The 16373-nt window shown below is 38.4% G+C and overlaps 1 protein-coding gene across 1 annotated transcript in view; it reads left to right on the forward strand.

Moving 5' to 3' along the window:
- Positions 1-16373, forward strand: part of NT5DC2 (5'-nucleotidase domain containing 2) — a 50059-nt gene that overhangs the window by 8523 nt on the left and 25163 nt on the right. The window contains exons 2-5 of the mRNA XM_060239928.1: positions 1091-1275; positions 3061-3135; positions 4566-4621; positions 7784-7877. Of these exons, the coding sequence (XP_060095911.1) occupies positions 1091-1275; positions 3061-3135; positions 4566-4621; positions 7784-7877 (410 nt within the window). The remainder of the gene's footprint in view (positions 1-1090; positions 1276-3060; positions 3136-4565; positions 4622-7783; positions 7878-16373) is intronic.

Below are 16373 nucleotides of genomic sequence, written 5' to 3' on the forward strand. Positions count from 1 at the left end.
CAGTTCCTCTGAACCTAATCCATCAGTTGCCTGTCTGTTACAACAGTCTCTATGTCCATTCAACAGGCATTAAGAAACTGCAGAAGGAATAAAATACATTTCCACAGTTATGACAGATTTTATTTCAGTCATCAAACAGTTTTCTAGTAGCAGAACCATACTACTTACCTTCAAAACTGATTTTTAACCATGTTAGGATATGCTTAACCTCTATCATCTGATAAATGACCTCAATTGCTTGAGACTAATATGATTGTACCAAAAAGCATGTCCACTAAATTATAATAGGATCGTTCCAGTCAAGTTTGGAAATCCCTCAGTAGAAAACCACTGTGATCTTGGGAATGCATCCACATAGAGGAAGTAATTTCTGGCCTGGTGACTCCTTGATTATAGCCACTACTTTCCATTCATGATTCACATAACATTTTTCCATCATTGCATTCATCTAAAATTGTTGCTGGGTGTGCTGGGTAAGATATGTTGCTTCCTTCTCAGGGTTGTGCCCTTTATTTATGTCATTCAACATGGAAGAACACTGAGATTTCTTAGCAGTTCCCAGGGCTGATTTCCCCCCCAATGCTGCTACTGCATTCATTAATTTCTACTTATGAGTCATGGGAAAACTACTGCCTGTTGATCAGCATCAGATGTTTGATGGCTCTCAGGCATGATGCTGCATAGGAATTTGTCTTCTTTAGCGAAATCTACTCTCAGCATTGAAAACCATAAGGTTGCTAGATGCCGCTTTCTGAAACAAGGCTGGCTTAACTTGCCAGGTTAAGCTGCACTGTAACATCCAATGGTTGCCAACTAAATTCAGGCATAATCAGCTTTGCAAAAAATTATGATTTGGTATATATGTTGAAAAAATACTGAGCAAAGATTAATAAGAATTCGTGGGGAGTATTTTTGACAAAGGGCTATGAACGTAACTTAAGGGTAGAACATGTTTTTTTATCAGAGTAGAAATTATTGTCCCTTATAATTGAGACTGGAAAGTGAACACTGTGTTCTTAAATTAACTGTGTCCCTATGCCATGTGGTACCAGATCAAAATGTCATTTTTATTGTTGTTTCCTTGTTCCAGATCTTCTCCCACCAGGTGTCTGCAGTCTCCTTAATCCAGCAGCTATCTATGCAAATAATGAGATCAGCCTGGGAGACGTGGAGATCTATGGCTTTGATTATGACTACACATTAGCACAGTATTCTAATCTGTTACATTCAATGATATTCAACACTGCCAGAGACATCCTAATTGAACAGTATAAGGTAATGTGCCTTCATGTCACTGTTTTTGTTCTCCTAATTAAAACAATGTTTTTATCCCTGTGCTACTCAACTTGTAGCAGGTCAGGAAAGCACGTCATGGTGGTGATCCTGAGGCAAGTGCCTCTGCATATGTGCTTGAAGATTATAGGACATCCCACAAGAAAGGAGCACATTATATTGTGATTTCTAGTGTGGACCTGAAGTCCAGTTTGAGTATGCAATCCTTCCCCAATATTAGTGTTTACATGCTAGCTTTCTGATCGAGAACAATATATAAACACATAAGCATTCTGATTTGGAGACATTCTGATGCAATGTTAAGACATGCAACCTCTGGCCCTTATTGCTGGAGAGGTACAACTAAAAAGTCAGGAGCACTGTATCCTAAAGACTCCAAAATAGTAAGGCGTATTTGAACCTCAGTTGATTTCTGTACATATATAACAGATGATAATGAACATGGTTAATTTTTATCCTGTCATCCTTCCAAGGAGCTCAGGGAAGCTCTGACACCCTCCGCCCCAGATGCCCGTCCAGCCTATGGGCCAGAACCAGCCCACCCAGGGCTTTAATCAGGCCCACCAGGCTTTTTTCTCTCCTTCCCACTCCTGTCCTCACCCTTTGAAGCTCCAAGGCTGCCAAAGTTCCCTGCTCTTTCTGCCTTGTTTGGCTGCAGCAGAAAACAAAGCTGCAAAGAAAATGTGGAGTGCATTTTCCATTAAGGTCTCTGTGCCCAGATAGATAGGACCCAGAAACCTTAATGGAAAATCCATTCCACATTTTCCTGGCAACTTTATCTATGTTATTTCAGCATTCGTATAGCCTGGCTGAAGCTTCCTGGAGTTGTGTCTTTGCAAATAAAGGGTTGATGCTTCGAGCCAGCTTGTCTGTGGTCAGTGGACTTTGGAACTGGAGCCTAGTGAATACTCTGACTTGGGAACCCACAGCCAAAGGGGGATATTACACTGGAGAGCCATTGCCAATCTGAGTAGACCAGGGGCGGGGGAGAAGCTTGCAATGCCATTTCATTGTTTTCCCAGGCTTAGAGCATAGTGGTTTTGCTCTGTAGCTCTTATGTGATTGAGCAAGCCTTGCAAAGCAAGGTGTTACACAGGAGGAAGCAAAAGAGAGGGAGAAGGAAGCAGATGGCAGCCAGTTGCTCGGGGTCCTGATAGGGATCCTTTGGGGGCCTGATTCGGCCCCTGGGCCAGATGTTTGACACTCCTGCATTGGTTGCAGGGATATTATTCATTTATTTATTGCACTTCTATTCAGTCCAGCCTGGAAGTAGTTCATGGTGGTGTACATGCCCCCCCCCATACTTCCTAGTTCATTATCTTTGCAGCACCATGTAATATAGATTAGGCCAAAAGGAACCCAAGATCACTTGATGAGCTTAATTACAGAGCATGTTCCAAGTATTACTCTGTTCTCTGGTAGTCTGTGCTAGTCTTCTAGAATCCTGTTGGACTTTGAAGAAATTAATATATAAAGAGTAGGCTTTTATAGCCTGTTTTTCTCTACCTTAAGGAGGCTCAAAGTAGCTTACAATAACATTTCCTTCTTCTCCCCAAAGCAGACACTCTGTGAGGTAGGTGGGGCTGAGAGAGTTCTGAGCGAACTGTGACTGGCCCAAGGTCAGCCAGCAGGTTTCATACGGAGAAGGAATGGGGAGTCAACCCCAGTTCTCCAGATTAGAGACCACTGTCATTAACTGTATGTATTCCACATATATGTTCACGTAAGATGAACTACACTAATAACTTTTTGTGGAATATTTTGCAGTACCCAGAAGAACTTAGGAAATATGAATACATTCCAGGATTTGCCATAAGAGGACTGCATTATGATGTGCATAAGGTACACTTGAAATATTTATACAGTCATTTAATAATTTTCCATACATTATGGCTGCTCTTGGAAGAATAAATGTAAGTAAGGATGGGGACTTTCAGTGAAAGAAATGGGAAATTTATTTGGCTTAAGACAAGGAATGTAATTTAATAGTGTTCATGGCATTCCCCACCCCCCCCACCCCGTGTTTCTTGTTTTCAAGCTGCATTTTTAATTTATGTCAATGGAGTGAGAGTCGTAACCTTTTCCCTCCTACTGTAGTTCAATATTATGCTATTGGAAGAAAGTGTACCCCCTAGGAAAAGCCTGAAATGGGGGAGTTAAAAAAAAAAGAAAGAAATAACTCTGCTGAACCACTTCAGTTGCAAACTCAGCTCCAGTAGCACTACAGGACAATGGAATAGCTAGCCTTTTTTTATTCCTGCAGGGCTCTTATGCCTGTCAGCTGCAAGACATAATAGGGGGGTGCAATATATTCTGTGCCAGGGGATGCCTGGTCTCTTTCCCAATTCCTAGAAAGTCCGAGCCAGGTACTGTTTCACTACCTCTTTAAGTTGGGGCTTGTTTATCCTTCTCCTATACCTGCTCTGTTCCTGCAGCCCTGTACCTGCTACTGTAGGTCTTTTCTCCCAGTGAGACCTTTGTCTTTGAGTAGATCTTTTTTCCCTTTGAAACTGGTCTTGGTTGTACTTGCTCCTGTCTGTGCCTCCTGCCAAGCCCTCACTGACCTCAAGGGTGCCTCCATCTACCCAGTTACAGTGCCGCTGTCATGCTTAGGGCAGTGCCCATGTTCTACCCCTTCTCCACCAGGGCTGGGGTGCCCTATTATGTGACAGATGGGCTCCTGAATAAATTGGAATTGTGTTCTTGATTACTGGAGTTGGGAAGATGTAGGAAGCAGTCATCTAGCTCATTCCCATTGACTCCCAGTGTTGACTGGCTTTATTTATACTACATCCTGACTAACTTTTACTCCTTTCCATTTTTTCTTCTTCTTGTGCCTGCAGTATTTTCTTGCTGATGCAAAGGTATTGCTAGGGTGTGTGTGTGTTTGGGATTGACAGAGTGTTGGTTTTCACTGCTACAGGGGATTTAGAAGCAATCCTGCCCCATCCAACAGCTGTAATTCATGGTAGACTTGCTCTGTGTCATTAAAAGATAACATGTGAGATTTCATTTGGATTTTTGTATGTTAGGTTCTTTAAAATGAGTAAACATGGTATATAGGGGTGCCAGCTCCAAGTTGGGAAATTCCCGAAGATTTTGGGTTGGAATCTGAGGAGGAGAAAGATTGCAGTGGGCTATAATGCTGTAGAGGCCACCCTTCATAGCAGCTATTTTTCTCCAGGAAAACTATTAAATGTTCCTGGAGATCAATTGTAATCCCAGAAAAACTCTAGGAATGTTTTCACGTGTAAAACCTATTTACCTTTCAGAGCCTTCTGATGAAGATTGATGCTTTCCACTATGTTCAGCTGGGTACAGCATATCAGTGAGTTAATAGCATTTGTGTATGTGTGAGAATATGAATTATATCTCAGACAGAAATGTAACCCGGGTGCTGGGGATAAGGACGAGTTCAAGGCTTAAGACCTTCTTTCTTAAAGCCCCATTCCATTCACACACCTTGCCTTAAGCCCACCCCCAAACTACTTTCCCTTCCCAGACAAAGATCCAGTAGTCAGTGTCTTCAGAAGTACTGCTTTCTTGATGAAGCTGGTCCAGCTGCAGTCCCTCAGAATCAGGCCTCCAGTGGGAAGGAAAGTCCTCAAGGCCTTCCTCCTCACTATCCAAGAGAAGAAGCCAGCCCCAGTTCTTAGGCAGGTGGTCTGGGGCTAACCTCCTCCAGAAGAAGGGATTTCCAAAAAGGGAGGGCCCACACCAGACAAAAACTTCTTCAGCTGAAACCTGAGCACGCCAGTCCTTGGAGAGACAAAGGACGAGGCTACTGCTCCACCCAGCACCCAGTTTTTTTACTCCAGTCACCCCTATATGCACTCCTCCCAATATGCAAACTTAGTAGTTGCATTGCTCTCCACAACAGTATATATCCCCAAAGCTCTACGAATAGGTAGGTAGGTAGGTAGATATAAAATAATTTAAAAGCATGATGCAAAAGAACAGCAGTAGCAGAAAAGGGGCAAGTTTCTGATTGGAAATGCAATGGCTCCTAATCAGCCCAGCAGCTGTTCATTCATTAAGGGGAATCTGTGGATGTGTGAGGGAGACATTGCTGTTGAGATGCAGGAAGAATGCACCTTTTGAGACACTAGCAGTGAGACATGTTCAGGCTGTCATCCCATCTTGGGAGGGGGCCGTGCAGTAAGTCTCAGTGATATGCCCACTGTATGATCTTGATGTTCTGTGGTACCAGGTCTGGAAGGAATAAGATCTCCTTACTGTGTGATCTTCTGGGGGAAGATAAGGCTAACCTAGCATGTTTGATGCAGGCCTGGCTGAATGATCTTGGTAATGTTACACTGTTTTGGTGAGGGATGCATTCTTGGAAACTCGCCAGGTCCCTTAAGCAGCTCTTTGTCTAAGCCTTTCTGGTAAAGGACTCATCTTTAACTTCCACTATCAGCGCTTCCATATTGCAGCTTTCTAGAGGTTTTTTAAAAAAAAAAAATAGAAAACTTTATCATGTTTAGGAAGAAAAGTAAGGCTAAAGTGTTTAAGAAACAAGGAGTGTAGTTAACTGGCTTTTATTTTTGGTCCTATTGAAAGTTACAATTCTTAATAAGTTGCCTTTTGAATTTCATCAGTTCTTGTCTCTGTTAAAACTGCTTTGAGTCTTTTGGGACTTCAAAATATTTTAAAGAAATGTGTTTTCTCTTCCTGAATTTTTTGCTGCTTGACTGACATGTGCCTAGGCACCTATAGTTGCTTTTGTGCACCATTTTAAGGCTAATACTAGAGTGAATTGCTTTTAGTGGACAGTACTAAATGATCACTTACCTAAATGACAGTGCAATCCTAAACACAGCTACACACTTCTAAATCCATTAGTTAGTGGGTTTAGAAAAGTGTAACTTGGTTTAGGATTATGCTGTGATTAGGCTCCAGTCTTACTGTACTAGAAATACTCATTGATGTCAGCTGCCTTGTTAATATTGTCCCTTATTTGAATTATTAAAGGGATTATTGTTTTTCACTAGACGTGAAGGGGCTTTTTATGAAGATTCATTCCAGTAAGCTTAATTATTGGTATTGGAACTCTGCAAAGAGGGAGACTGGAATCTTGCTCTTATAGATGTGTCTGACTGCCGTACTGATAGCTGAAGGCACATGAAAGGATTCTGAGAATAAAACCCATAGCAGTCAACTCAAAATATTTGTTTGAAAAAAAATTCTTCGAATATAATATCATGACCTCTTGATAGAAGTCAGTAGCAGTTCTGTCACATAGCTTGCAAAGTAAAGAACTGTATAAGATAGATGTTAGACTACAGGTATTATGAATTACTGTATTCAAATAGTAAACCTGTAGTTTCAGATGACTGTGCAGTAGCACTTGAAGATGAAGTAGGTCTGGCCATGCAGTCCCTGAACTGCTGTCTAATAGAAAATTGTTAATTGAGATATAACACCTGATAATACATCCTTGTTTCCCAGATATTCACACTTTAGCTTCCCCTCTCTTGTCATTTTGTTGGATCAAATACCCTAATTTAGCTGCGTGTGCCAGCTACCTTTCTGTCCTATCCAGTGTTCCCTCTAAACTGTGGAATCTTGTGGGCAAAAATTCTACTTTGTGAGCTACCGGCATTAAAGGTGTGAGCTACTGCCATTAAATTTGTGAGCTACTGCATAAATTAGTTTGCTCTGGGGCCATTTTTTCCTGAGCTAAGACAAAAATATGTGAGCTGGAGGCTAAAAAACCATGAACTAGGCATTGGTCCTTTCACTAGTTGTGTACTTTGTTAAGGTGCATTGCAAAGAACATTGGCTGTACTGAAGGAAGTTTTATCTTCCTTTTTTGTTTATAATCTTGTTTTTGGAGGCACTCCAGAGCTTTGTACAGCCTTTTCCATTATTAAACTTGGAGTGTGCCATTTTTCTGTCTCCTAGAAGTTGCCCATTTTAAATGACCCATACTTGTCAATGGCAGTTTTGATAATAAATAATCCGTTTTTATTGGACAATTTGTAAGCAATGTGGAGCTCTTGTACTATTTTTTATTTAATCCAAAAACTCCTTAGAGAATTATCACAGTAAAACAGGAGTTCAGCTAATAATGTAATACTGAAGCACAAAAAAAATAAACAGGGAGCACTCTGAGCTTTTATGAGCACAGTGATGGAGTCAATAAAAGTCATACCCATCCTAAGATACAATAGAACACAACCATTATATAACTTTTTTCATTTTACTGAATATCCAGTCAGAATTGTTCTCAGTGAAGCTAACACAACTGACTGCCAGTTTAGAAATGGCCTGTAAAGAATTTAATCTTGGCTTTCTTTAAATTCTGCATTCTTAAAACAGCTTAGGGTTCAAATGAAAGATCACACTGTATTAGAAATGACCTTGATGCAAATGTCAGTTTCTTACCTTTTCAGCTGTATTTAAGGCTGCTTCTCCACTCTTTCCTTCTTCTGGCTTTTATCTGAGATTGGCATTTACTGAAATGCTTTTTGTAACTTGCTTTTAGGGGTTTGAAACCAGTGCCGGATGAAGAGGTTACTGAGATGTATGGAGGAACTCAGCACATCCCATTATACCAAATGAGTGATTTCTATGGCAAGGTACAGGCAACATTAACCAGTTATTAAAATTAGGCATGTATTCATTTTACCATCCAAGAAATTTTATCTATAGGGGAATTAAGGGACAGTATCAGTTGGTTCTTGCAACTTGGGGAGAGGGAGTAGCATAGCAGCACATGCCAGTTTTTTTTTTTTTTAAATCCTTTTGCAAGAATTTATGAAGAGCATATCAAGGAGCAAGAGAGACTGGAAAACTGCAAAATAGCTTTTAATTGTCTGACTGGGTGTCTTTGGGAACTAACATCTTAGTTAGCTATTAAATGGAACATCACATTAGTAAATGTTTACTTTGTTGTTCAGTCACACAATCTAGTCCGACTCTTTGCGACCCCATGGACAAAGTCACACCAGGCCCTCCTGTCTTCCACCATCTTCCGAATGTTTACCATTCTTCCCATATTTTGGATAATATATGTGTTGGGGAAAAATGTAATCACATAATTTAAAAATAATTTAAAATATCAATGGAACAACAGACATAAAATAAAATACAGCATCCTACAATAAATCCAAAAGCCCATTGTCCCCTATGAGCAGTGAAAAAGGTGCATCTTACCCCTTCCTTGAAGCAAGCAAGGAGCAATCATGAATTTACTGAGACAGTTATTGTCTCAGAACTGTTACTGTGAAGGCCCTATTTCTCAGTGCAGCGGTTTTTACACTTTATGCTAAGGAGGGTCTGATTAGAGGAACCTAAGGAATGGGAGATGTACTGCCCATCAAACAGCTTGACTGGGTAAAACCAGACTGGGAAAGTAATAACCTTGTTGAACCTAGACTGTCATTGTCTCCCCATATAGAAAGTGTGGGGTTAATGGAATAATACTGAAGCACAAAAAGTGAAAATGGCCGTATTCCAATCTCACCCTACTCAAGTTTATTTAGTTACATTATGTATCAGTTGCTTTTCTCACTGGGATCCAAGATGGACTACACAAAATGAGTCAATACAGTCAACTGCATGGGAACATTCAGATGAATGATGAAATGGAATTTGGGTTGTAGAACCAAGGAGAATTTTAAAAAAATACTGAAGCAAAGTGTTAACATGATATATTGAATGATACAAAATTACATGGTTAGAACTAGGGATGGACATGAACCAATGGATTGCAGGAGGGAGCCCAAGACTCCTGAGCTGGCAGGGAGAGATGTAAAGCAGTTTCCCAGGCAATCCAACCCCCCTTTCTCCTGGCTGCGCAGCCTGAAGAGAGGGTGATGGGAAACCTCTTTCCTGGCAATCCCATGTCCTTTTCTCCCAGCCACGGCAAGCCAAGCCAGGAGAAACAGGGAAGGGAAGTTCTTTTCAGGGTGATTCTTCTACTTTCTCCTGGCCAGGGTGAGCCATGGTCAGGAGAAAGGGGGAAGGGAAGTCCTTTCCAGTGTGATCCCTGCCTGCTTTCTCTGGCCTGGCAAGTCAAACCAGGTGAAAGGGGGAAGAGAAGTCCTTTCCAGGACAATTCTGTCTCTTTTTTATGGTTGTGGCTCACTGCAGCTGGGGGAAATGGGAAATAAACTGGTTTGGTTTGGGTGGGGCTGGTTTGGTTTGGTTCAGGGTTCAATTCGGGGGCCACCCTTAGCCCTGAAACAAACCAAACCACCTTTTTTCAATGCATGCCCATCCCATCAGTCCTACTTTTAGCAAGCTATACATAGTATGATAGACCACAGCCCTTTAGGTGGTGACATTATGTTTTCTTTGGGTTTCAAGCAATTTTATTAGTAACATATGGTAATAAATGTCAATTACATCATTAATAACTACTTTTTAAAAAATCTATCCCATATATTACTTTCTACCCACCCCTCCCCCCGTTACTTGACCCCCGCTGGTGTTCTATACTTAAAATATTAATATTAAAGGTACCCTTAATTAATAAGAACCAAAATTAATATCCTCCTCCCTCTTGTACTTAATCATTATCAAAAATTGTCCAATGTCCTTTTATTTTCCACTCTTTTTCTACATATCTTCTGAACTTTTTCCACTCCATCTTAAATACTTCTAAATCATAGTCTCTTAAGGTTCTTGTTAACTTGTCCATTTCATTCCATGTCATAACTTTTACAATCCAGTCCCATTTCTCTGGTATTTTTTCTTGCTTCCACAACTGCGCATACAATGTCCTAGCAGCTGAGAGCAAGTACCAGATTAAAATTCTGTCTTCTTTTGGAAATTTTTCCATTTGTAATTCCAACAGAAAAGTCTCTGCAACTTTGCTAAATTCGTATCCCAAGATCTTAGAAATCTCTTGTTGAATCATCTGCCAATACTTTTTCGCTCTTTCACAAGTCCACCACATATGGTAGAAAGAACATTCATGTTTTTTACATTTCCAACATCTGTCTGGCATCTTATTGTCCATCTTTGCCAACTTTTTAGGAGTCATATACCATCTGTACATCATCTTAAAACAATTTTCTTTGATACTCTGACATGTTGAGAGTTTCAGAGAGTTCTTCCACAGATATTCCCATGTATCCATCTGTATTTCTTTATTTACATTAATTGCCCACTTAATCATTTGCGATTTCATTACTTCATCTTCTGTAGACCATTTTAACAGTAGTTTATATATTTTTGAAATTAATTTTTCGTTATCTCCAAGCAGAACTTTTTCCATTTCTGTTTGTTCTTTTCTTATTCCTTCAGTTTTGATATCATTATCCACCAGACTCTTTATTTGTTGCATTTGGAACCAATCATATTTATTATTCAATTCTTCAGCAGTTTTCAGTTCTATTTTGCCACTTTGTATTTTTAATAATATGACAACCACTTTTCTTCTCCTATCTCAGCCATTATTTTTATTACTTCAGCTGGCACTATCCATAACAGTTTTCTCTCATCCCCATATTTCTTGTATTTCATCCATGTATTTAGCAGATTATTTCTTATATAATGGTGAGAGAAAAAAAATCCGTCTTCTTTTTTCTATAATACAAATACGCGTGCCAGCCAAATTTATTTCCGTGACCTTCCAGCACTAAGAGTTTTTTGTTTAACAGCGTTATCCATTCTTTTATCCACACTAAACAAACTGCTTTGTGGTATAATTTTAAATTCGGTAGTTGAAATCCACCTCTCTCTCTCGCATCTGTCAAAATTTTCATTTTGATCCTTGGTTTCTTCCCAGCCCACCCAAATTCTGAAATTTTTCTTCGCCATTTATCAAATCGTTTACTTTCTTTCACAATGGGAATAGTTTGAAACAAATATATTATTATTCTTGGTTAAATATTCATTTTAATTGCAGCTATTCTACCCAGGAATGACAAATTAAGTTTATTCCATTTTAACATATCTTCATCCATTTTATGCCATAGCTTCTCATAATTATTTTTAAATAGATCAATATTCTTTATTGTTATCTCCACACCCAAATATTTTATCTTGGAGGTGACTTCACAACCCGTTAGTCTCTGTAATTCTTGTTGCTTATTTCTTTGCATATTTTTACATAAAATTTTTGATTTTTCTTTATTAATACAAAGTCCTGCCAACTCCCCATATTCTTATATTTTGACTAACAACAAAGGTGTGACTTGCATGGGGTTTTCATTTATAAACATTATATCATCTGCAAATGCTCTATATTTGTAAATAAATCTTTTTATTTTTAATCCTTCTATTTCTTTATCTTCTTGGATATGCATCAGTAATATTTCAAGAGTCATTATAAACAACAATGGGGAAAACGGACAACCTTGTATTGTACCCTTGCTAATTATCATATCTTCTGTAAGGTCTGCGTTTATACATAGCCTTGCACGTTGTTCAGTATATATTGCTTTTATCATTCTTATAAAGCTTTCTCCCAACTCCATTTTCTCCATTACTGCAAACATAAAGTCCCAATTTAAATTGTCAAATGCTTTCTCTGCATCCACAAAGAATAATGCTACTTCCTTTTCTGGATGTCTTTCATAATATTCTACAATATTTACAACAGTTCTGATATTGTCTCTTATTTGCCTTTTGGGAAGAAACCCCGCTTGATCTTCCTTTATAAAATTTATCAAATATTGTTTAAGCCGTTCTGCCAAGATTCTTGTATATATTTTATAATCATTATTTAATAGCGAAATTGGCCTATAATTTTTTACATTCGTGACATCTCTATCTTCCTTTGGTATCAACAAAATAACAGCTTCCTTCCATGTGTTTGGTATTTTCCCTTTTACTCTTATTATGTTCATCAACTTCTGCAGTTTCGGTGTTAATTCATCTTTAAAAGTTTTAAATATTTTGCTGTATATCCATCTGGCCCAGGTGCCTTTCCATTTTTCATTGCATTAATTGAAGCTTTAATTGGATCATTCAAAACTTTTCGCATGTTTTCTGTTAAGGGTTCTATTTTTATCTTTTGTAGATACTCATCCATCTTTTCTTTCCTTATTTTAACACCTTTAAACAACTTGGCATAATACTTTAAAAATTCTCTTTTTATTCCCTCTTGGCTAACCACCTCTCTTCCATCTACCACAACTTTATAAATAATTTTATTTTCTCTCTTTTTCTTCAGTTGCTAAGCCAAATATTTTCCAGGTTTATTTGCTCCCTCAAAAGATTTCTGCTGCAGTCTTTTCAAATTCCATTCCAATTCTTTATTTAATAAATGTCTCATTTGCGTTTGTAATATTGTAATTTCCCTTATAATTTTCTTTTTCCCTGGCCTTTTTCTCAACTCCCCTTTTTTTTCTTTATTTCATTTTGAATGTCCAACAACTGTTTTTCTTTTGCTCTCTTATCTTTATTATTCAAGGTAATCAATATTCCTCTCATTACTGCTTTATAGGCATCCCAGACCATCTGAAATTCTATATCCTCTTTATCATTCATTTGAAAGAAAGTTTTAGTTTCATTTTCTGAGTATGTCACTATTTCTTTATTCTGTAGTAAATCTTCATTCAGTCTCCATGTTCTCAACTTTTTAGACATTTTTGTAATCCACATTATTGGGTTATGGTCAACTCTTATTTTAGGTAAAATCTTTATCTTTTTTGTTATAAGTCCCAAATCTTTGGTACCCCACAACATCTCAATTCTAGAAAAAGAATTATGTCTGGCTGAAAAAAAGGTATAGTCCCATACTTCACGATTAAACTTCCTCCATATATCTTCCAAATTCTCTTGTTTAACCAGCTCAAAAAAAGACTTTGGTAGTTTTCCTTCTTTATCAATTTTTTTCTTCCCAGATCTATCTATTGTATTCTGAATTGTTCCATTAAAGTCCCCCATCAATAAAATTTGCTCATAGGTCACTTCATCAAGATGTTGCATAATATTTTTTAAAAAAATGTCCTTTGCACCATTTGGAGCATAAAGTCCCAACAATAAAGTTTTTTTAACATTCAATGTAATTTCCGGGATTGGAAAAGGACTTTTGGGATCGGAAATTGGCGAGCTGAGCTGCTTTCCTTAACTGGGGCAGGCTGGTACTTCTGTTCAGGGTAGTAAAAGGCAAATTAATGCCTACTGCCTACTTTTCTCAGCTAGAGAATTGTCCAAGATATGCACAGATACTTTGAGGAGACTTACCTTGGCTGAAAGGGAGTCCCGGAGGGGGCTCCTTTGAGGCTTTGAGGGATCTCCAGAGAGAAGTTACATATTTATCATCTGCAGAAGTTTCCAGAGTCATTTATTTGACATAAGCTCGACAGGATCCAAATCTTCTTTTACAATTTTAAACGTCTAATCTACAAAAGACTGGTGTCGATTTGGATAAACTACAAAAAAAAGGTATTGATTGCTATCTTTTCACTCTGGGACTAACTAAAGCTAAACAAAATAAAATTAAAAGGTGGGAGTTGGATATAATGGAAGCCTGAAAGGAGGAGAAGAAAAGGGGCTAAATTTGAACTTTGTAAATCTAAAGGACAGTGCTAAAAGGAGAAAGGAATTTATTGTTTAGTTTGTTTGCGGTTGAGGAAGTAGCCCCATCGTCATAGATCTGCAGCACTCACAGTCAACACAGGAAGTATGTCAGACATTGTGAAATTTCTCTACCAGTGAAACGAGACTTGGTGGCAGGAAAAGCAGGAAGTACCAGAGGAAAAAGAAGGAAGTAAGAGAAGTAAACAGCCTACTCTAGGATTATAATATCAGAGAGAAACATCGGCGGCCATTGCTGGGAGGACAAAATTTTAACAACGTTTTTAAAGTGACTTGGACAATAAAAATTGGAGGAGTTAATTGAGTTGGCAATTTTAAAATAAGGACTACTGGACAGTGGTGAAGAAGATTTGAATTGGATAAGGGAAAAGAAGAAAATTTTTTCAAAGTGAAGCAAAAGTCACGATTTTGGGGAAAATTTATTAAATCTGATGGTCCAAATTTAATTTGGTGAGATAAAAATTTTCAATTTTTTTTATATGTCAGACCCGAAGCTAACTCGTGCTAGGTCTGCTTCAATGGAGAAAATGCAAGCCCAATTAGATGCAATGGAAGCCAGGATAATGAAGGGGGTGAAAGAAACGATAACTGCCTCTAAAAAAAAAATAAGAAAGGATATTGAGGACTCAAAAAAAAAGAAATAGAGAATCTCAGGAATGAGACTGTAGTAATAACAAAAAAAGTACAAGAGGTGGAAGAGAGAGTGAAAACACATGATTCCACCTTGTTGAAACCAGAAGAAAAGGTGATAATACATGACTGCAAGTTGATGGAGACACAGATTCATCTGAGAGGTGTACTAGAAGATGAAGAATCTGATTTGAAAGAATACATAATAAAAATAATTGCAGAATTTTTGATGGAAGATCCTGAAGGGAATAGAAATATGTATGATTATATGTATAGAGTGAATTCACTCTGCAAAAAAGAATAATCTGCCAAGAGATGTGGTCATAAGATTTATGACAAAAGAAATGGTGGGAAAAATCATGAGCAAAAATTTTGAAAAGACATTGATAGTGGGAGGTAGTAGAATAAGAATTATGAAAGAGTTGCCAAGACAAGTGTTAACCAACAAGAATGCATATAAAAAACTGACAGAAAAATTACACGACAATGGAATGAGATACAGATGGATAATACCTGAAGGTTTGAGTTTTGAATTTCAAGGGAAAAGGATAACAATTACAAACACACAGGAATTGCGTAAATTTTATGGAGAAAATAAAGAATTTGCACCATGATAGATTGCAAATTGATATCTTGGAATGTAAATGGACCAAACTCACCAAAAAAAGAAGGGCAACATTTCATTGGATAAAAAAACAAAATTGTAATATAGTTTGTTTACAAGAAGTGCACATTAGACAAAAGGATTACAAATTTTTATGGAATAAGCAATTGGGTCTAGAATTTTATACATTGGCTGAACAGAAGAAGAGAGGAGTAATTTTTTATATTAGAAAGCAATTAGACCCGAAATTGATTTTTAAAGATAAAGATGGAAGATATATAGTGACATTATGTTTTCTTTACTGATCTAGAACTCCCATTTGATATAGGATCTAAAAGGGCACACTGTAGAAGGCAAATAGTACATGGGTGTAGTTCATTCACACATTGCACCACAAAGAAAAGCAATCCAATAGCTGTACAAGATAACATTTGAGTAGGCAGCCCGGAGTTGCTGCATCATTTAAACTTGTAATGGATGGGGAGCATGCATCAGGATATCTCTTTAAACCAGGGAAGCACGTCAGGTATATGAGCAAGAATCAGTTTTGATTGGAACTAAGCAGGACATACCCTGACCATGATAGCCCAGGCTAAGCAGGGTTGGTCCCGGTTAGTATCTGATGGGAGACGACCAAGGACATCTGGGGTTATGACACAGAGGCAGGCAATGGCAAACTACCTCTGAATGACTCTTACCTTGAAAATGGCCTATGAAGTGGCCATTAGTCAGCTGTGACTTGATGGCACTTTCCACCACCACCACCAAGCAGGCCATATTATGAAAGTGTGTCATTAAGTCCTGCCCACATAAAATTTGGGTTTGAGATGCTGGGAATTTGGCAACACTTAGGGCTGAGATGGATAAGATGAAGATCACCATCTCATTTTGTAGATAAGAATCTGTAGGGTTGCACAGACATGATTTGCTTCAAGCCGCTAAGTTTTGTTATTTGAAACCTGTCTCCATGTTTTGTTAATGTCTGGTGTCAGTGCTTCTTGGCAGCTGGCCTAAGATTTGTGCCCATCTCTTGAGGCCCTGCTTCATTGGCATTCAGCTGCTCTGACCCAATTTGGCTGTATTGGTGGGCCATGTGCAACATTTTAAGCAGTTCATTGTTGTAACTTTGACAACACCTCCAATACTATAATGCTCAGAATGTTGTATGGGGACAGAGCCTGATGTCACATGTTCATAATATGGCCTGCTTCATGGTGATGGAAAGTGCCATCAAGTCACAGCTGACTTACTGCAACCTCATAGGGTTTTCAAGGCAAGAGACATTCAGAGGTGGTTTGCCATTGCCTGCCTCTGGATAATGATTTGGAAGACCCAGTTTTAACTT

This window comes from Heteronotia binoei, chromosome 5 (assembly GCF_032191835.1).
Source record: "Heteronotia binoei isolate CCM8104 ecotype False Entrance Well chromosome 5, APGP_CSIRO_Hbin_v1, whole genome shotgun sequence".
In the NCBI taxonomy this organism is placed as follows: Eukaryota; Metazoa; Chordata; class Lepidosauria; order Squamata; family Gekkonidae; genus Heteronotia; species Heteronotia binoei.